The 15,320-nt window shown below is 37.9% G+C and overlaps 1 protein-coding gene across 1 annotated transcript in view; it reads left to right on the forward strand.

Annotated features, from left to right (window-relative positions):
• cpne7 (copine VII) overlaps positions 1-1,875 on the forward strand; it is a 40,951-nt gene extending 39,076 nt beyond the window's left edge. Inside the window, exon 14 of the mRNA XM_014025757.1 lies at positions 331-1,875. Within this exon, the coding sequence (XP_013881211.1) occupies positions 331-483 (153 nt within the window). The 3' untranslated portion in view covers positions 484-1,875. The remainder of the gene's footprint in view (positions 1-330) is intronic.
• Positions 1,876-15,320: the final 13,445 nt, after the last annotated feature.

Raw genomic sequence — 15,320 nt, forward strand, 5'->3', positions numbered from 1 at the left:
CACAATTAAATTCACTCTATAGGAGGCACAATTTATATGGATAGTATTTATTTTTTGTAATAACAAGCTGGAATGAAAACAAGCATGAATGAAATTAACAACTTTCTACTTCTTGTCTTTTTTAAAAAAATGTAAGAAGTAAAAAGTACAGATAACTGTGTCAAAATGTAGGGGGTAGACGTAAAAAGTAGGCTGAAAAATAATTACTCAAGTAAAGTACAAATACCCAAAAATTCTACTTAAGTACAGTAARGAAGTATTTGTACTTAGTTACTTTACAACTCTGGCATTGTTTTAAACATTCCATCTATCTTCTCTCCTCTGCTACAGGCTTCCCCTGCAGCCCTGGCCAAGTGTGTTCTAGCAGAAGTACCTGGTCAAGTAGTTGAGTACTTTAGTCACAAGGCCATACCCCCAATGAGTCCAATGAGGGAACTGCTTAGCCCCATCCTGAGCCCAGTGGCCACCAGCCCAACAGAATAACTGCGTTCTCAGTTCCTTTTGAGCGCAGCACCAAGTCTGGCAGACCAACGAGGGGAAGACGATGCATGCCTGACAACTTCGGTAAAAGAACTGAAGAGAACATCCTTCTAAATGTGTTATTTATTTTTCACTCAGCAACATGTTTACACAAGGACAGAACTACACAGGTTGTGAGTGACATATTCCTGTGGTTGATGTGGGTCGAGCACTTCTACCTGACTGTGCTAACCGACCATCCAGCTGTTTTAGCACCGTAAATCCTGAAGGGTTTTATTTTCTCTATCGAATTTTTATGCATGCGGGCCATTTACTCAGTGGTGATGTACTTCTTGGATTTTTTTTATTGCCTATAAACTGCAGTTTCTCATCTCCGTCTATGTTCCTTCTCCCCCACAACATATGTTTAGGTGATTTTTTATATGCACTGCAGTCACTGAATTGTTAAACTAAATCACCATGTTTCTGTTCAAACTTGTACCTTTCCAAAGCGAGTCTGGCTGAAGGATTGACCTTATTTTAAATTACTTTTTTTTCCAAAGTGCACAAAAATCAAACATTTCAGTCCATCCAGCTCACATTAACAAACACTGTACATATTTTTATTTTCCTATTTATGTGAATTTCTTGATGTAATATTTGGCTTAAATGCAAAGCTTTGCTCTAACGTGCACCTGCCATTGACAATAAATCAAAAACCGTCCTGCAATAACTACGAATTACACAATGCTGATGGGGATTAGCAGTTAATTCAGTTTATTTATATTGCTCCAAATCAGAACAAATGTCATATCAAGGAATTATACAGAGAAAATAAGCATGTTCAACTCAAATCAGCAGTTGTAAAATTTACAATATTTGTGCAATCTTTGTAAAATAATTATAACACTTAATGGTCAGAAACTTACTAAACCCCAGCACTATTTTGTGTGTAGTTTCCACAACACTTACTCTCACCTTGTGAAATACAAGTGACACAAAAACGTCAGCTGTAGCTTTTTGTGTGATTTTCTCTAAACATTTCCAGCAGTTAATACAGCCTCTCAGCTGAGCAGCAATGTTTTTTTTTCACAAGGTGGTCGACAAATGCACCCGGTTTCTGTTTTTTTTTTTGTCAAGTGGCTTTAGTGTGAAAATCATGTTTCATGGCAGGTTATTTCTCTCTGAATTGCTCAGTGTTGTTGTCATCTTTTTGTAAATCATTATGCAGTTGGCATCTGCTGTTAGTTTCATTTTGCAAATAAACAAAATTCGACTTTTTGCTGCTTTTTTATGCAATGTAATTCAACAAGTTTAAACGAAAAGAAAAGCACAACACTGATCCCAGTTAATGCTGTAACAAAGATGTTGGTATTGATTTCATTTGCTTTGGAATAATAAATTCTTGGAAATTATTACCAAATTCTGTTAGTCTTTTTTACTACAAGGTCAGAGTTTCTCTAGAGCAAACTGCCCATTTCATCCATTAATTCAATTTCCAATTAACACTTGGTAGAAAGGTGTGTTTAAAGGTGATTGTGTTTTCCTGCTGAGCTTTAMAGTTCTCATTACTTTTTAAAAGCTATAACCTTCAGTTTTAGTATTTACCCAGCAAGAGTTTAGTTAAATTGTCCTCATAGTGTTTGGAGAGCAGCCGGTAATGATAGAATATATTACATTTTGGCCTCAGTGTATTTCCCAAGGAACAATATTGCTACAGATAAAACAGAAACTCTCACTGTATCTGTCTCCAAACAGCAGGAAAACCACATGTAGTTTCATTTGCTGCTTTTAATGTTAAATATTGTGGGGTCAGCATCTAAGTTGGTCAGAAAAGAACAATTGTATTTTTAAGTAGAAAACTGCAATTTCAAGATACACAGGAAGAGTAAATCTGGGGATCTTGTTCACGAGTTGGGGAAGAACGGAGCGGGAGATCGACAGGCGGATTGGCGCAGCGTCTGCTGTAGAGCGGGCGCTGTACCGGTCCGTCGTGGTGAAGAGAGAGCTGAGTCAGAAAGCGAAGCTCTCKATTTACCGGTCGATCTACGTTCCTACYCTCATCTATGGTCATGAGCTTTGGGTCATGACCGAAAGAACGAGGTCCCGGATACAAGCGGCCGAAATGGGTTTCCTCCGCAGGGTGGCTGGGCTCTCCCTTAGAGATAGGGTGAGAAGCTCGGTCATCCGGGARGGACTCAGAGTAGAGCCGCTGCTCCTCCACGTCGAGAGGAGCCAGTTGAGGTGGCTCGGGCATCTGGTTAGGATGCCTCTTGGACGCCTCCCTGGTGAGGTGCTCCGGGCACGTCCCACCGGGAGGAGGCCCMGAGGAAGACCCAGGACACGCTGGAGGGACTATGTCTCTCGGCTGGCCTGGGAACGCCTTGGAGTTCCCCCGGAGGAGCTGGAAGAAGTGGCTGGGGAGAGGGAGGTCTGGGCCTCCCTTCTGAAGCTGCTGCCCCCGCGACCTGACTCCGGATAGGCGGAAGAAAATGGATGGATGGATGGACAGGAAGAGTAAAAAGCTAAATAAACCCATCCTGCACATTCAGACTGTTTTTCTTTCCTTTTCAAATATTTTCTCATCATTCTTTAATATTAACACAAGATTATTAGGTTTACATAATAAAAGAAATCTAAAAAAAAAATACAGGAAAACATTAGGGTCACAAAAATGGTTGTTTTTTTCCCCCAGAATTGTGAGAGGAAAAAGCAACAACTCTGGTTTCAATCTCAGAATTCTGACTTCTTTCTCAGAATCTCAAAAATCTGAGAAAAAAAAGTCTGAATTCTAAAAAAAAAAAAAAAAATCCACCATGACCTTAATTCTCTTCTGTATAAAGTCATAGAAATAAAAACCTATTTTCTGTTTTAGTTTTTGAATCTACAATCTTTCTGAATCTAAAACTGATTCTGACCGTTTTTTTTTAAATCTCATTTCATTTTACAAGTTTCACTTGTTTCCAACCGATTTTCCGCAGTGTTAATAGTGAAAAATCTAAAACTCAGTATTTGGTAAATCCCACTTTCAAAATTTCAGTTCCTACTTTGTGAACAAAAACACAAATAATTGAATGTATCTGATTTCTTCACCATACACTAGTGTTTTGGTTGTTTGCTGGCCACTATCTGCACACACATCCGTAGTGTTAACGGCTACACTGACTCACAAGCATCGCCCCCAGCTACAAACATTTATCTGGCTTTGCTTTGTCCTCTTTAGCCTCACCAGCCCTTCCCAGACACACACTATTGACTTCCCGTGAATGCACCAAAACACAGCTCCCTCTGCTTTGTGAGCTCCTTTAAGAATCAAATATTGAAGATTCCTGTGCCTCTGTGGATCACAAGAGGAGGGCCTATTGATTTAGCAKGCGTAGTTTTAAAGCCATATCCAGTTACTGAAATGTCCATAACCTTGGAGAGTTTAGTGTGGTGTTGAGTTTTMTGTGAACAGAGTGGAAAAGATGAAGAAATGATTTCGTTCATAAGCAGCTTACGATGGTTTATTGAGAAAAATGGTCTTTTCTGTGGTGATTAATGTGTTTTTGTCACACATTTAATTTGATCCATTACACATATCTAATTTCTAAAAAAGAAAAGCTATCCAAAAGTTTTGATAATTTTGTAAGATTGATAGTCTGACAAAAAAGACACCTTTGAAATACAGTATATGTCTAACAGCAAACTTTGGTGTTTTCCCTAAAAACTTTGTSTCTCTTTATTTTAAACTAAATAAACCACAAAGTGCAACTTTTAACCAAATATCCAAATATTCTGATTCTATGAAAAACATTTTAATGTCTGAAAGGCATCAGATTTTCATGCCAACACACTCCTCCCAGTATGAACATCTTGCTTTGCTTCAAGTCACGAGGAGTTCAGATGGTTCAATAAATGGTCTTAAACATTTTAGTGAGATGTAATTTTCAGAACTGATAGACTGTTGATTAGATTTTACTTCACATATTATTTCAAAAGCACTAACACACCTTATCTCCATCTTTGGCTCCTTTATTGATGACCAGAGCTTTTCAGTCCATATCTTTATCCAGTTTCTGTCTCTGCAGGCTGTTTGAATAAGAACTCGAGCTTCATTTTATTTCTTCAAGGAGAAGAAAAATATTTATTGCGTGCTTGCTTTTATTGTTAAGCTGTGCGGTGAAGTTATTCATTCGGATTTTATAGCATACTAATGTGTGAGCGCGCGTTTAGACGAATATCTGCTCTTGTAGTTTACGCTTTCTGCCTTGCAGTTGGGGAAATAAATCTCCTCACTGAAAGTGCCTGTGAAAACTGCTGTTGTAATTACAAAGTCTAAATATATTCTAACAAATATGCGGATGTACTTAAACATTTGATTTTGCTGTCTAGTTTCCTTTAAGTTTCTTAACTTGCTCCAGGGATTAGCCTTAGAATTTTTTTTTCTGAGCGCAAACAAATCCAGACAAAACAAAATAAGAAAGCCACCTTGAAAAGTAGGGCATGTTTTCACGTATACGTTTGCATTGTGCAATTTGCTGATGCTGTGCGCACTTTGCATGAAAAGATGGACCCAAGCATACTGTTTAATTCCATCAGACAGTCCCATTCATTTTCCGGCTATTGTTGAGAGCGCTGAATAACGGTTGTTTCCATGGTGACACCTACTTGTGAGAAGACGCAGACCTTCGTTTCTGTTTGATTCAGGGGCGAAACTGCAGGATGTGCTGAGGACTCGGTAAGGAGGTCATCCACACATCAGTATGAAGAGAGGCGGTTTTGATTGTGCTGACTGCTGCCTTTTAGCGAGGCCACCCGATGTCCAGCGGGGCCGAGAGCATCGGCTACGCTCAGTCCAGGRCCTTTAGCTCCCTTTTCTCCAATTTCTTTCTTTCTGAGTCTGGTCTTCTGATTTATGACTCCAATTAAAGAACACTCACGACTGCTCAAGATTCACGGGCAATAACATCTACAGCAGGTATGCAACGTGGGAGAAAGTGCTGCGGTTTAGTGGAATCACCTCCAGCACCTTTATGTTATCAGATCACTTTTAATGCCTTTAAACTCAGCTTAGCTTCTCTGAGACTCACACGGCTGGGATCCTTTAGGTTGRAGGAAGAGTCGTTGGTTTTATTCTCAGCAGCTGATTTATTCCCAGTAATAAGAAAGTGACTAATAAGAGATGGGATATCTCAGTTGTAATTAGCCGTTTCTTCCATCCCAAGTGAGAACAAAAACACTTCTATAAAATGCTTCCAGCTCCTCTGATGTTGTTTCAGTCCTCCTGTACTCTGTTCATATGTATTGTGCAATACAAACAGGAGTATTTGCACAGAAATGAAACTTTAGACTTGACACTGAGTTGCAAGTTCTACTTAGATAAATGTGCTGTTGCTTTTGTGATCAGTAAAAACAAAAAAAAGAAGAAAAGAAACACAGTCTCATTTCTGCCATCATCACTCCATCTTCATCTTCTTCTGTTTATCAGTAGTCAGGTTGCGGAGGCAACAATTCCAGGAGAGAAACCCAGACATCCCTCTCCCCAGGGAGATTTTCCAGCTCGACCTAGAGGACCCCAAGGCATTCCCAGGCCAGAGAGGATAATCCCTGGGTCTTCCCCGGGGCCTTCTACCAGTGGTACATGCCCGGAACACCTCTAACAGGAGAGGTGTGCAGGAGGCATCCTAATCAGGTGCCTGAACCACCTTCACTGACTCCTTTCGATGTGGAGGAGCAGCGGCTCTTCTCCGAGCTCCCCCCGGATGACAGAGCTCCTCACCCTATCTCTAAGGCTGAGCCCAGCCATCTTACGAAGGAAGCTCATTTCAGATGCTTGTATCCAGAATCTCGTTCTTTCCGTCGTGATCCGTGCCTCATGACCATAGGTGAGGGTTGGAATGTAGACAGACCAGTAAATCGAGAGCTTTGCCTTTCGACTCAGCTCTGTCTTCAGCTGACAGAAGCAACACCCTCATTATTGAGGACGAGGCCCCAATCCGTCAATCCATCTCCTGCTCCATCCTACCATCACTCATGAACAAGACACCCAGATACTTAAACTCCTCCAGTTGAGGCAGAGACTCTCCCCCGACCTGGAGGGGGCAATCCACCCTTTTCCAGTTGAGAACCATGGCCTCAGACTTAGAGGAACTGACTTTCATCCTAGCCGCTTCACAATCAGCCATGAACCGCCTGCGAAGGTCCTGGTCTGAAGACACCAATAGAACCACATCATCTGTATAAATATTTAGCAGAGATAAGACCCTGTGGTTCCCAAACCAAACACCCTCCTCTCCACGACTGCGCCTTGAGATCCTGTCCATAAGCTTTATAAACAAGATCGGAGAAAAGGGACAGCCCTGGTGGAGTTCAACCCACACTGAGAACAAGCTCGACTTGGTGCCAAGAATGTGAACACAGCTCCTGCTTTCGTTATACAGGTACTGGACTGCCCTTAGTAGCAACCCAGACATGCCATACTCCTGCAGAACGACTCAAGGAACACAGTAATGTCTTCTCCAAGTCTACAAAACACAGAGAGGACTGGAGAGCCAAACTCCCATGACCCCCTTAGCAACTCTGCTAGGGTAAAGATCTGGTCCACTCTTCCAGGACAAAAGCCACACTGCTCATCTTGAATCCGAGGTTCAACAATCGATCGGAGCCTCCCTTCCAACACCCTGGAGTAAACTTTCCTGGGGAGGGCGAGAAGTGTGATCACAACAGTCATCGCATGATTTCTATAAATGCAGTCTTCCCAATCATCAGGTGCTTTCTCAGCATGCTTGGTCGACCCTGCATGCAAGCAGCTGGATTGAGATAAAAGTCAATAAATTAGTCATGTGGATGATCTGCTCACCTTGATAAGGAAAATGAAAAGACACAAGACCATGTTTGCAAATTTTAACTACAGGGAAAAAAATGCTGCAAAGTCTTGTGACTGTTGAGTTGTGTCTCATTCACTTTTTCACCTTGCCGTTCCCCTCATGACATTTCTTTTTACTCCAATGTTCACATTTCTGTTTTGACTCAGCAGTCACTCTCACTGCAATTGCTGTCGCCGCACAGGAGGAAAACAAAAACTCTCATAATGAGCATTCAGTATAAGTTTGACTACAGGTATTTAATTACTGCTCCTCATCATAACAGTGGAGCTGTGTGTTTGAGATAAATGTTAATGCCAATGTGACAATTAAGTCACAATATATTTATATAAAATTTTAACAAAAAACAAATCATTTACCTACCGGAGTAAAACTAAGCAATTATAATGTTTTTGAAAAAACGAATGCCAGATTCGAGGCATTTCACCAAGAAATGAACAACATCATGTGGCTCTTTTTATTGCCATGTTAATCAGGTTGTTTGGGGACTCTGCTTAAGTAGAAAAAAAGCTATTTATTCATTCAAAGAAGAAAAGAAGGTGTATACTGAAAGCAGCATATAGTTGTTGTTTTTCTGACATGTGCACACACTTATAGGTGGTTGGTTTTTTTTTTATTCTAATGAGTGAAAATTTGTTTGGCCTAATCTTTTACTGCATGAAATATAAAGTCAAATTTACCATAACAATTACACAAGTATAATAGCTTCCTAAAGTCACATTCAGATTTAACATTTATTTTGTCAAACAGAACAAGACGTTTGTCAGATTCTCAATTTTTCTTTTCTTAAACAGTATATATATATATATATATATATATATATTCTACTCTACGTCTGCATGAGCCAAAAAAATTATGTCAAAGTTATAATTAATCATGGGCAATTTGTTTTAAGGACAGAAGATTCTGTTTTTTTTTTTTCACATTAATATGTGACTCACTGGCTCTGTGTTCTCATCTGTCTGTGTCTCTGACACTCCTACAGACAGATTGTAATTTAATCAGGCTCCAGAGTGTCTGGTTGACCAGCTGGACTGGATTTGGTGAGAGGCTTGGCACAGACAGAGATTATGTTACATTTAGAAAAGCAAATTAACAAAAATCCATGTCAGTAGCTAATTTAGAGAGCTTTTTGTTGTTGTTGTTGGTGTTGTTGTTGTTGTTGTTGTTGTTGTTGTTGTTGTTGTTGTGTTCTGTGGTTGAAAACAACAAGGTGTTTTCTGTAGAAGTAATGGATGTAAGAATGTGTTAAGGTTTTGGCGTGATTTGTGTAACTTCCGCTGCAATTGTGAAACACAGAATCAGCCATCAGAGGAGGGTCCTGGCAGAGTTTCAGTTGTATCCAATACCTGTTGAAATCAATGTGTTTATTCATTCAACGGTTACAACGTGATGAATAATTTAGTGTCAAATCTTTGGTGGCCTGGCATTCAGCAGATTTGTTTTTCACAGCTCCGTGGTGTTTACAACTTAGACTTGTGAGTATTTTTGTTTTCCTGCCTTTTGGTATTTGGTAAAAAGAAAGCACTGCCGATTTTAAAATACACAACAATGGCATGAAGTAGAGTGCACATCTGCTACCTGATCTGTCAGCTCTGTATAAAGCTCTGTAACCTTGAGGGGGGGAATCTATAGAAGTATTCTCTTTCACACTGTCCCAGTGTCTCTCCACATTTAATGTTTTTCCATTATGTGGTTCAGTGCATTGTGGCACATCAATACATTTGGTTTATTCTCCATAGATATCAAATAGCATATTCTATATGATGCTTTACAATCGGTTGTAGTAAAAATACTCGTAAACAAAAGAATAGTATATTTTTTATTTGGACCATCTATAAATAAATTAATCCACAAAAAAAAGATAGCAACCCAGAACCAGTGCAGTGTTGTATTATTCAACAAAAGAGAAGAACCCAAAGGGAACTTTAACACAAGCCACAAGAAACAAAGTTATTCTCTAAGATTCTTTTTTTTGCTGGCTGACATCAACCATTTAAGTAGTATTATGTTATGAGAATGATTTATGCATAGAATAAAAATAAAGGCACCGTGCAATAATTTTATGTAATAATATTGTGTAACAGCTGCGTTGGGAACGCCGTAGGAAGTAGTTAATGCAAGATGAGGACAACAATGAGTCTTTGGAGCCACGGCTGATTTTCTGCTCCATGATGATGATTAGCAATTATGTGTTAACCAGGTTAAATGAGMTTGTGTACACACACTTGTGCTTGTCAGGGGAGACAGTGATGGGACTGTGAGGATACACACATTTTTGTAATAACTGCAATGCACGGATTGGAGAAGTGAGCTGGAGTGCAGTGAAGAATTGCTCCATTTGTTAATATAATCTCATGTTCAAATAAATTAATGTGCAATTTACTATAAAATCTTCAAACATGTTGCTATAAATAATTTTAATGTTATTTTTTGGCTTTTTTTTTTCATTTTTGTAGCTATGACACAGAAAGAGTTATGGAAGCATGACCTTTTCTGCCAAAGTGGAGATTAGTAAGTCTTTTAGCCACCAGTGTCAGGTTATTTAAATGTTTAAAAATGCTTTGATCTACCCTCAGTATTTTGCTGGGAGTATTTACAGTAGCAGCCATTCAGGGACACATCTGTTGGAAAATTAAATACCACCACTGATAGCGCTTCTAATCTTGACTGTTTAATGAAGCAGACAATGCAGGGGGAGATAAACTAAATATCTGGTGTAAACATGCAAAACTGATGCAGCCATCTGACAACGTAGGACAAATACAGATCAGGATAAAWGCTGTTAAAGGGGACATATCCACTTTTTAACCCTTGAATACACTTTGTTGTGTCCTTGGAGTCTCTAGGAGTGCAGAAAATTTGTATTTAGTCTCTCCTGGTGCAGTATAGATATATTTATATTTTGTTTGCATCATATTTTCAACCTTTTATTTTTTTCTATTTTCTTTGATATTTTCTGAACTATTACATCACAGGATTTGTGATGGAACTGCCAATACTGTCTGGACTTACCAGCTACAAGTTCACCATGTTCATTCTTCTCTGACTCTGGCTCCAACATGTAAGGCTGGATGGACAAGTCTTCCATTGTTGACGTATTTTAATTAATTTGTAGAAGTTTCTGTGCCGCTGTACAGTCTTAAACCCCTCTATCAAATTAGAATGAGCCACTCTGGAAGCTGGACGGGGTGCAGGGTGTCAAGCGCCTCATTTGGATTTTAAGAGACAGCCTCAAAACAAGTTGATCTGAAACATCCTCAGAAAAGGGATGAAAGAGGGACTTGTGGAGATACAATAAGGAGGAATTCARACCAACGAATTGCACTTCCATTTTATATAGACACCAACTGTATGAATTAAACATGGAAAAGAAGGATTTAAAAGCAGGATGTGTCTCCTTTAAGCTCACCTACTTACTCTGTAATCATCCCTCCCAGCAACTCACTCATTCAGTGTTCCATCATGATGCTTGTTCGTCTGTGAGCCCAGTTTTTGTGGTTCTTGTTGTACTTTCTATTTCCTCCTGTGTTACCTGCTTCTACCTTGTCAGCTTTTTTGTTTCTCATTACTAAAAGTTTGAGTTTTCTTATTTTTATGGTTCCCTGGTGTTTTGAGTCAGTACTTAGAGTCCTTTATACCACACCATCCTGCCACGTCCAACGCTAGGAAAAAACACAAATTCAATTCAATTCAATTCAAAAATACTTTATTGATCCCAGAGGGAAATTAGGTGCAAATTAAAATCATCCACATTCATCAATTTTAAAGTGGCATTTACAACAGTGAAAGCAAGTTTTGAGCTGAATCTTAAAACAAWACTGAGGTTTGTGTAATTGGCTTTGGGAGGATTTTAGCATGAAATGGTGACAGATTTTATCTGTTAAATATTCCTCTCGCTTGTTTCAGTAATTGTTTCTTAGATTCGATTCGGAAATGTTGGTTATCTCAGTTGAATAAGGAGACAGATATTATTGATTTGTAATTCCATTTCAGAGCACTTTGGTATGGTTGCATCAGCATATAAGGTGGCGTGTCTTTTCATTTATTCTCCTATTGATCGGCGATGTCTCTGAACAGCATCACCCCTCCATGACTTGTAGTGATTGGAGTCTGATTACTTTACAGATGTAAAGYAAACATGTCTTTTGAGTGATACGCCTTGAGTTAGGCTGCAATTCCTGACTTCTTAAAAAGTGACAATGGCCTGAAATGGGTGCAGTTTTTTGTAGTTACGTCAGTAAAGTCCAACATGATGGAAAGCACTAAAAAAAATACCCCACACTTTTAATGACCAAGGGCCACATCTTGTAAAATAGTGTCATCTTAATTTTATCACATATTCTGCCAGGCTAGAAATTGAGATAGTTACAGATAGTGCAGCAAACCTATATGCTCAGATAATTATGAGCTAAAATGGGACAGAGCTAGCTCCTGATATCAGTGGTGAAATTGTAATTAGACATTATTATGAGAGTTCAGGCACAGGTTTCTCATTGTTCTTCTGACCTCTTTTTGATTAAAATTACCCTGCTGTTCTCCTTTGCTAGCAGCTTTTGTCCTGACGTCAAATTCTTCAGATTATGTGTAATAAAAAAGCAGAGAACTGTCACACCAATGTACTACTAAAAGACAAATGGAGTTAAATAAGTTGATTATACAACAAACAGTAATAAATGAGAACCCACTGATTGAACTATGTTGTGTAAGGAAAAGAAAAATATGTTTATACTATTGATGATCAAAGATAAAAAATACAATATGATAAAAACAAAAATAAATCAAGATTTAAAGCACATTCTACTTTTTGTTTTGATTAAAAGGTTCTGTTGGTGATATTTTCTGTGAATAATAGGACAGGAAATTGTCTCATGATTTAAAGGCTTATAAAAATAATGATTTACACATTTTTATTTTGTTGCTTGTTWTGTGTGGACTGGAGTTCTCAGTGCTACACTCCTTAGAACAAACTACCAGAAGGACATCAGCGAAACATTTGTGAGACAAATGGCACTCACCAGAAGGGCTGGTAATATTTATTTAGTGCTGTCCATAAGATGGAGCAGTCTGTCCTCACCCAGCACATTCATTGTGGGAGTAATGCATTACTAACATTTTTCACCTAAYGTCCCTGAGCAACGTGTGAGGGGAAATTCAAAATAAGATGTATGTGTTTGAATGGCTGCTGATGGTAACTACAAGCCCACGACAGAGGAACCATTTATCAGARCTGATAAACACACCTGTCAGTATTTTTTTAAGTCGGTCTTTCTATTCATCAAATTTCCACTCTGTTTTGGGAAGGAGTTAAACCAGTAACTGCTGCCATGAAACATATTTCATAATATTTTAATAATAGTCATAATACTGTATCTTTATTGCTCGGCAGTTTTATCATTCCAATTTGCAGAAATAAAAATAATGTAATGGCGTAAATTAACAAAATAGCATCTGTAACTTTATTCTTGCTTTATAAACTCCTTTAAAATATAGAAGTTTAATTGATTAAAAATAATMCCAGTATCTGCTCTTCATGCAGAACTGCACAAACATCCTGCAAGTTTGTATGAATGACACAAGAGAGACACAATAACAGATTTTATCATGTCTATAGGAACTATTGAGGCAATATCACTCAGAACTCTAAGTGAGGTTTGTGTGTACTTTAGATTATTTTAAAGGAGACCAGCTGAATGCAGAACCTGTACAATTTTATTCATGATTTACCTCAGAACCCCTAACATAAAAAACAAGCATTCAAACAAAAATCCCAGAAGATGCATTGAATAATGTTTTTTTTCCCAGCAAAAAAGCTGCAGACAGCTGAATGCACTGAACAGATAGTAAAATGCACATGAACTTACTGCAAAAGTAAGAAAATGTGTGTTTTGTAGATTRTTTCTTCGTTGTAACAAAGCTTCTTGGCAATAAATCTTGTATTGTTTTAAAGCCTGTTAATTTCCCTTTTAAACGGTGCCACATTTGTAAGGAACATGCATTTGTGATGAGCATCAGAGCTGAGTATGTGGGTCGCTCACATGAAAAATTTCCCATATCTTTATTGGCAAACAGCTTATTTTATAGTTGCTGTATTCACGTTTTTAGCTTCTGGTACTCCCAGGTGCTGCCAGTCAGGTTCCCCGTATAARATTTATCTCACTCCTCCTGTTATTAAAAACAACAAAGACAGGTCAAACTTCTGGTATTGAAATTTGTCTCTCTCCAAATAGCCAAATATAAATTATTGATGTTTACAGCCACAGACCATCAGTGGAGATTTATTTTCTGGAAACAGTTTGAAGTTCTGTAAGAGTTTATTATCAGTTGTGCTGGTCAGTTTAATGTTTTGCTGGAAGTTTTCTCAGAGAACAACAGTCTGCTGTGAATTCATTTTTGCCGCCGCAGAGCTCACACTCGTACTCACAGTCTTGTACAGTCTTGTAAATGTCCCAGTGTTTTACAAGCAAAACATTATTGAGAAGTGAAAAGATTCAAGTTCCTTTTTAAATTAAAGATTACACTCGAGGACAGTGGGAGTACTTATTATTTTTTTTTATTTTTTTGCCAATAGACTCGAGTCAATTTCTCTGGTGCCCAGTGTGTTGTGAATATTAAAGTGGAGTTAATGCAGCTGCCTTRAGTTCCTAAACTCTGCATGAGATTCTATAATACAGTATGTGTTATTTTTTTGAAGACACAATCCTTTTCTCGCTGCACACAAAATTATATACAAGCAGTAAATACACTTTATTCAATAAGGTTTTGGCCAACCTGAAAGACCCTGAAACAGCAATGGAAGAGTAGCAGAAACTGTAAGAAAAGAGATGAAGTACAAATACGGCAGATGATCATTATTGTTGTTAAAGGCTCTGCTGCCAGATTCTAGGTTGTAAGTTCTTGTTCAAAAGAAACATGTGGTTTCAGCAATCAAATATTTTCAGCATAACATGTTCTCTGTAAGGTCTGTGTTGTTTGTTTGTTCATCTTAGTGGGTGTTATAACAGACACTTCCTGGACGTAGCTGTGGGTTGTGGTTTTCACTCCCTAAATGACTGCATGGATGAACGTTAACTACTTTACAAGGCTCTGACATCTCTCCACCCCCCTCATCTCTTCACTGTTATTGGATTTTGATTTTCAGGGCTTTCATTTTCCCTTCATTGTGTCAGACTCTAATCTAGTAAAACAGCATCCCACACACACAACACTCAATTTGTTTATTTTTAAGTTGACTGTACATCAGTTAGAGAAGGGCTTGATGGTTGGAAAGAAATTGAAATGCTAATTTAAAAAAATAAAAGTCAACGCAATTTAGTTTAGTACACAATAATCAGCAATAGACAATGAAATAAATCAAAAATTACATTACAAAATGTTGCCTTTTTTGTCTTTTATTTAAAAATGTTCACTAAACATCATGAATTATTGCTGATATTGCAAAGTTATTGTTATTATTAGTTTAGAATTTATTTGCTAACACAACAGTCCAACCTAAACACTTTGCTCTTGTACGTCAGGAAAACAGCCCACTTAGCACTTTTCTTGGTGAAAGCATGGCTTATGAATAAGGATGTAACAATTAATGGAGCTTAAATGTGCTTAAAATGTAAATTGGTTTCTAGAAATTAAATAATCAATTTTATTGTTATTGTAAAACAATAAGTTATAAATTTTCAACAAATTCTGTTTGATAACCTTTGGTGACAAAAGGATTCGTGGTCGCTTTTTTACTATTTTTAAAGGTATATTATGGAAGACAACAGACAGGTACAATTTGATACAAGGACAAAAATATTGATGTTAAAAGAGAGAAAACATGTTTAGCTATAAAATGGCTATTTGTTTTGTTGAAGAAAAAATCATAATTGTGAACTTAAAATCACCAATCGAATAGAATCAGGCCTTGAGTGAATTGTTTCATCTCTTTTTATGAAACATGGAAACATCTGTAGTTTTCATACTGCTTTTGTCAAACTGATTTGATATATATATATA

This window comes from Austrofundulus limnaeus, unplaced genomic scaffold (assembly GCF_001266775.1).
Source record: "Austrofundulus limnaeus strain Quisiro unplaced genomic scaffold, Austrofundulus_limnaeus-1.0 Scaffold5, whole genome shotgun sequence".
Classification (NCBI taxonomy): domain Eukaryota; kingdom Metazoa; phylum Chordata; class Actinopteri; order Cyprinodontiformes; family Rivulidae; genus Austrofundulus; species Austrofundulus limnaeus.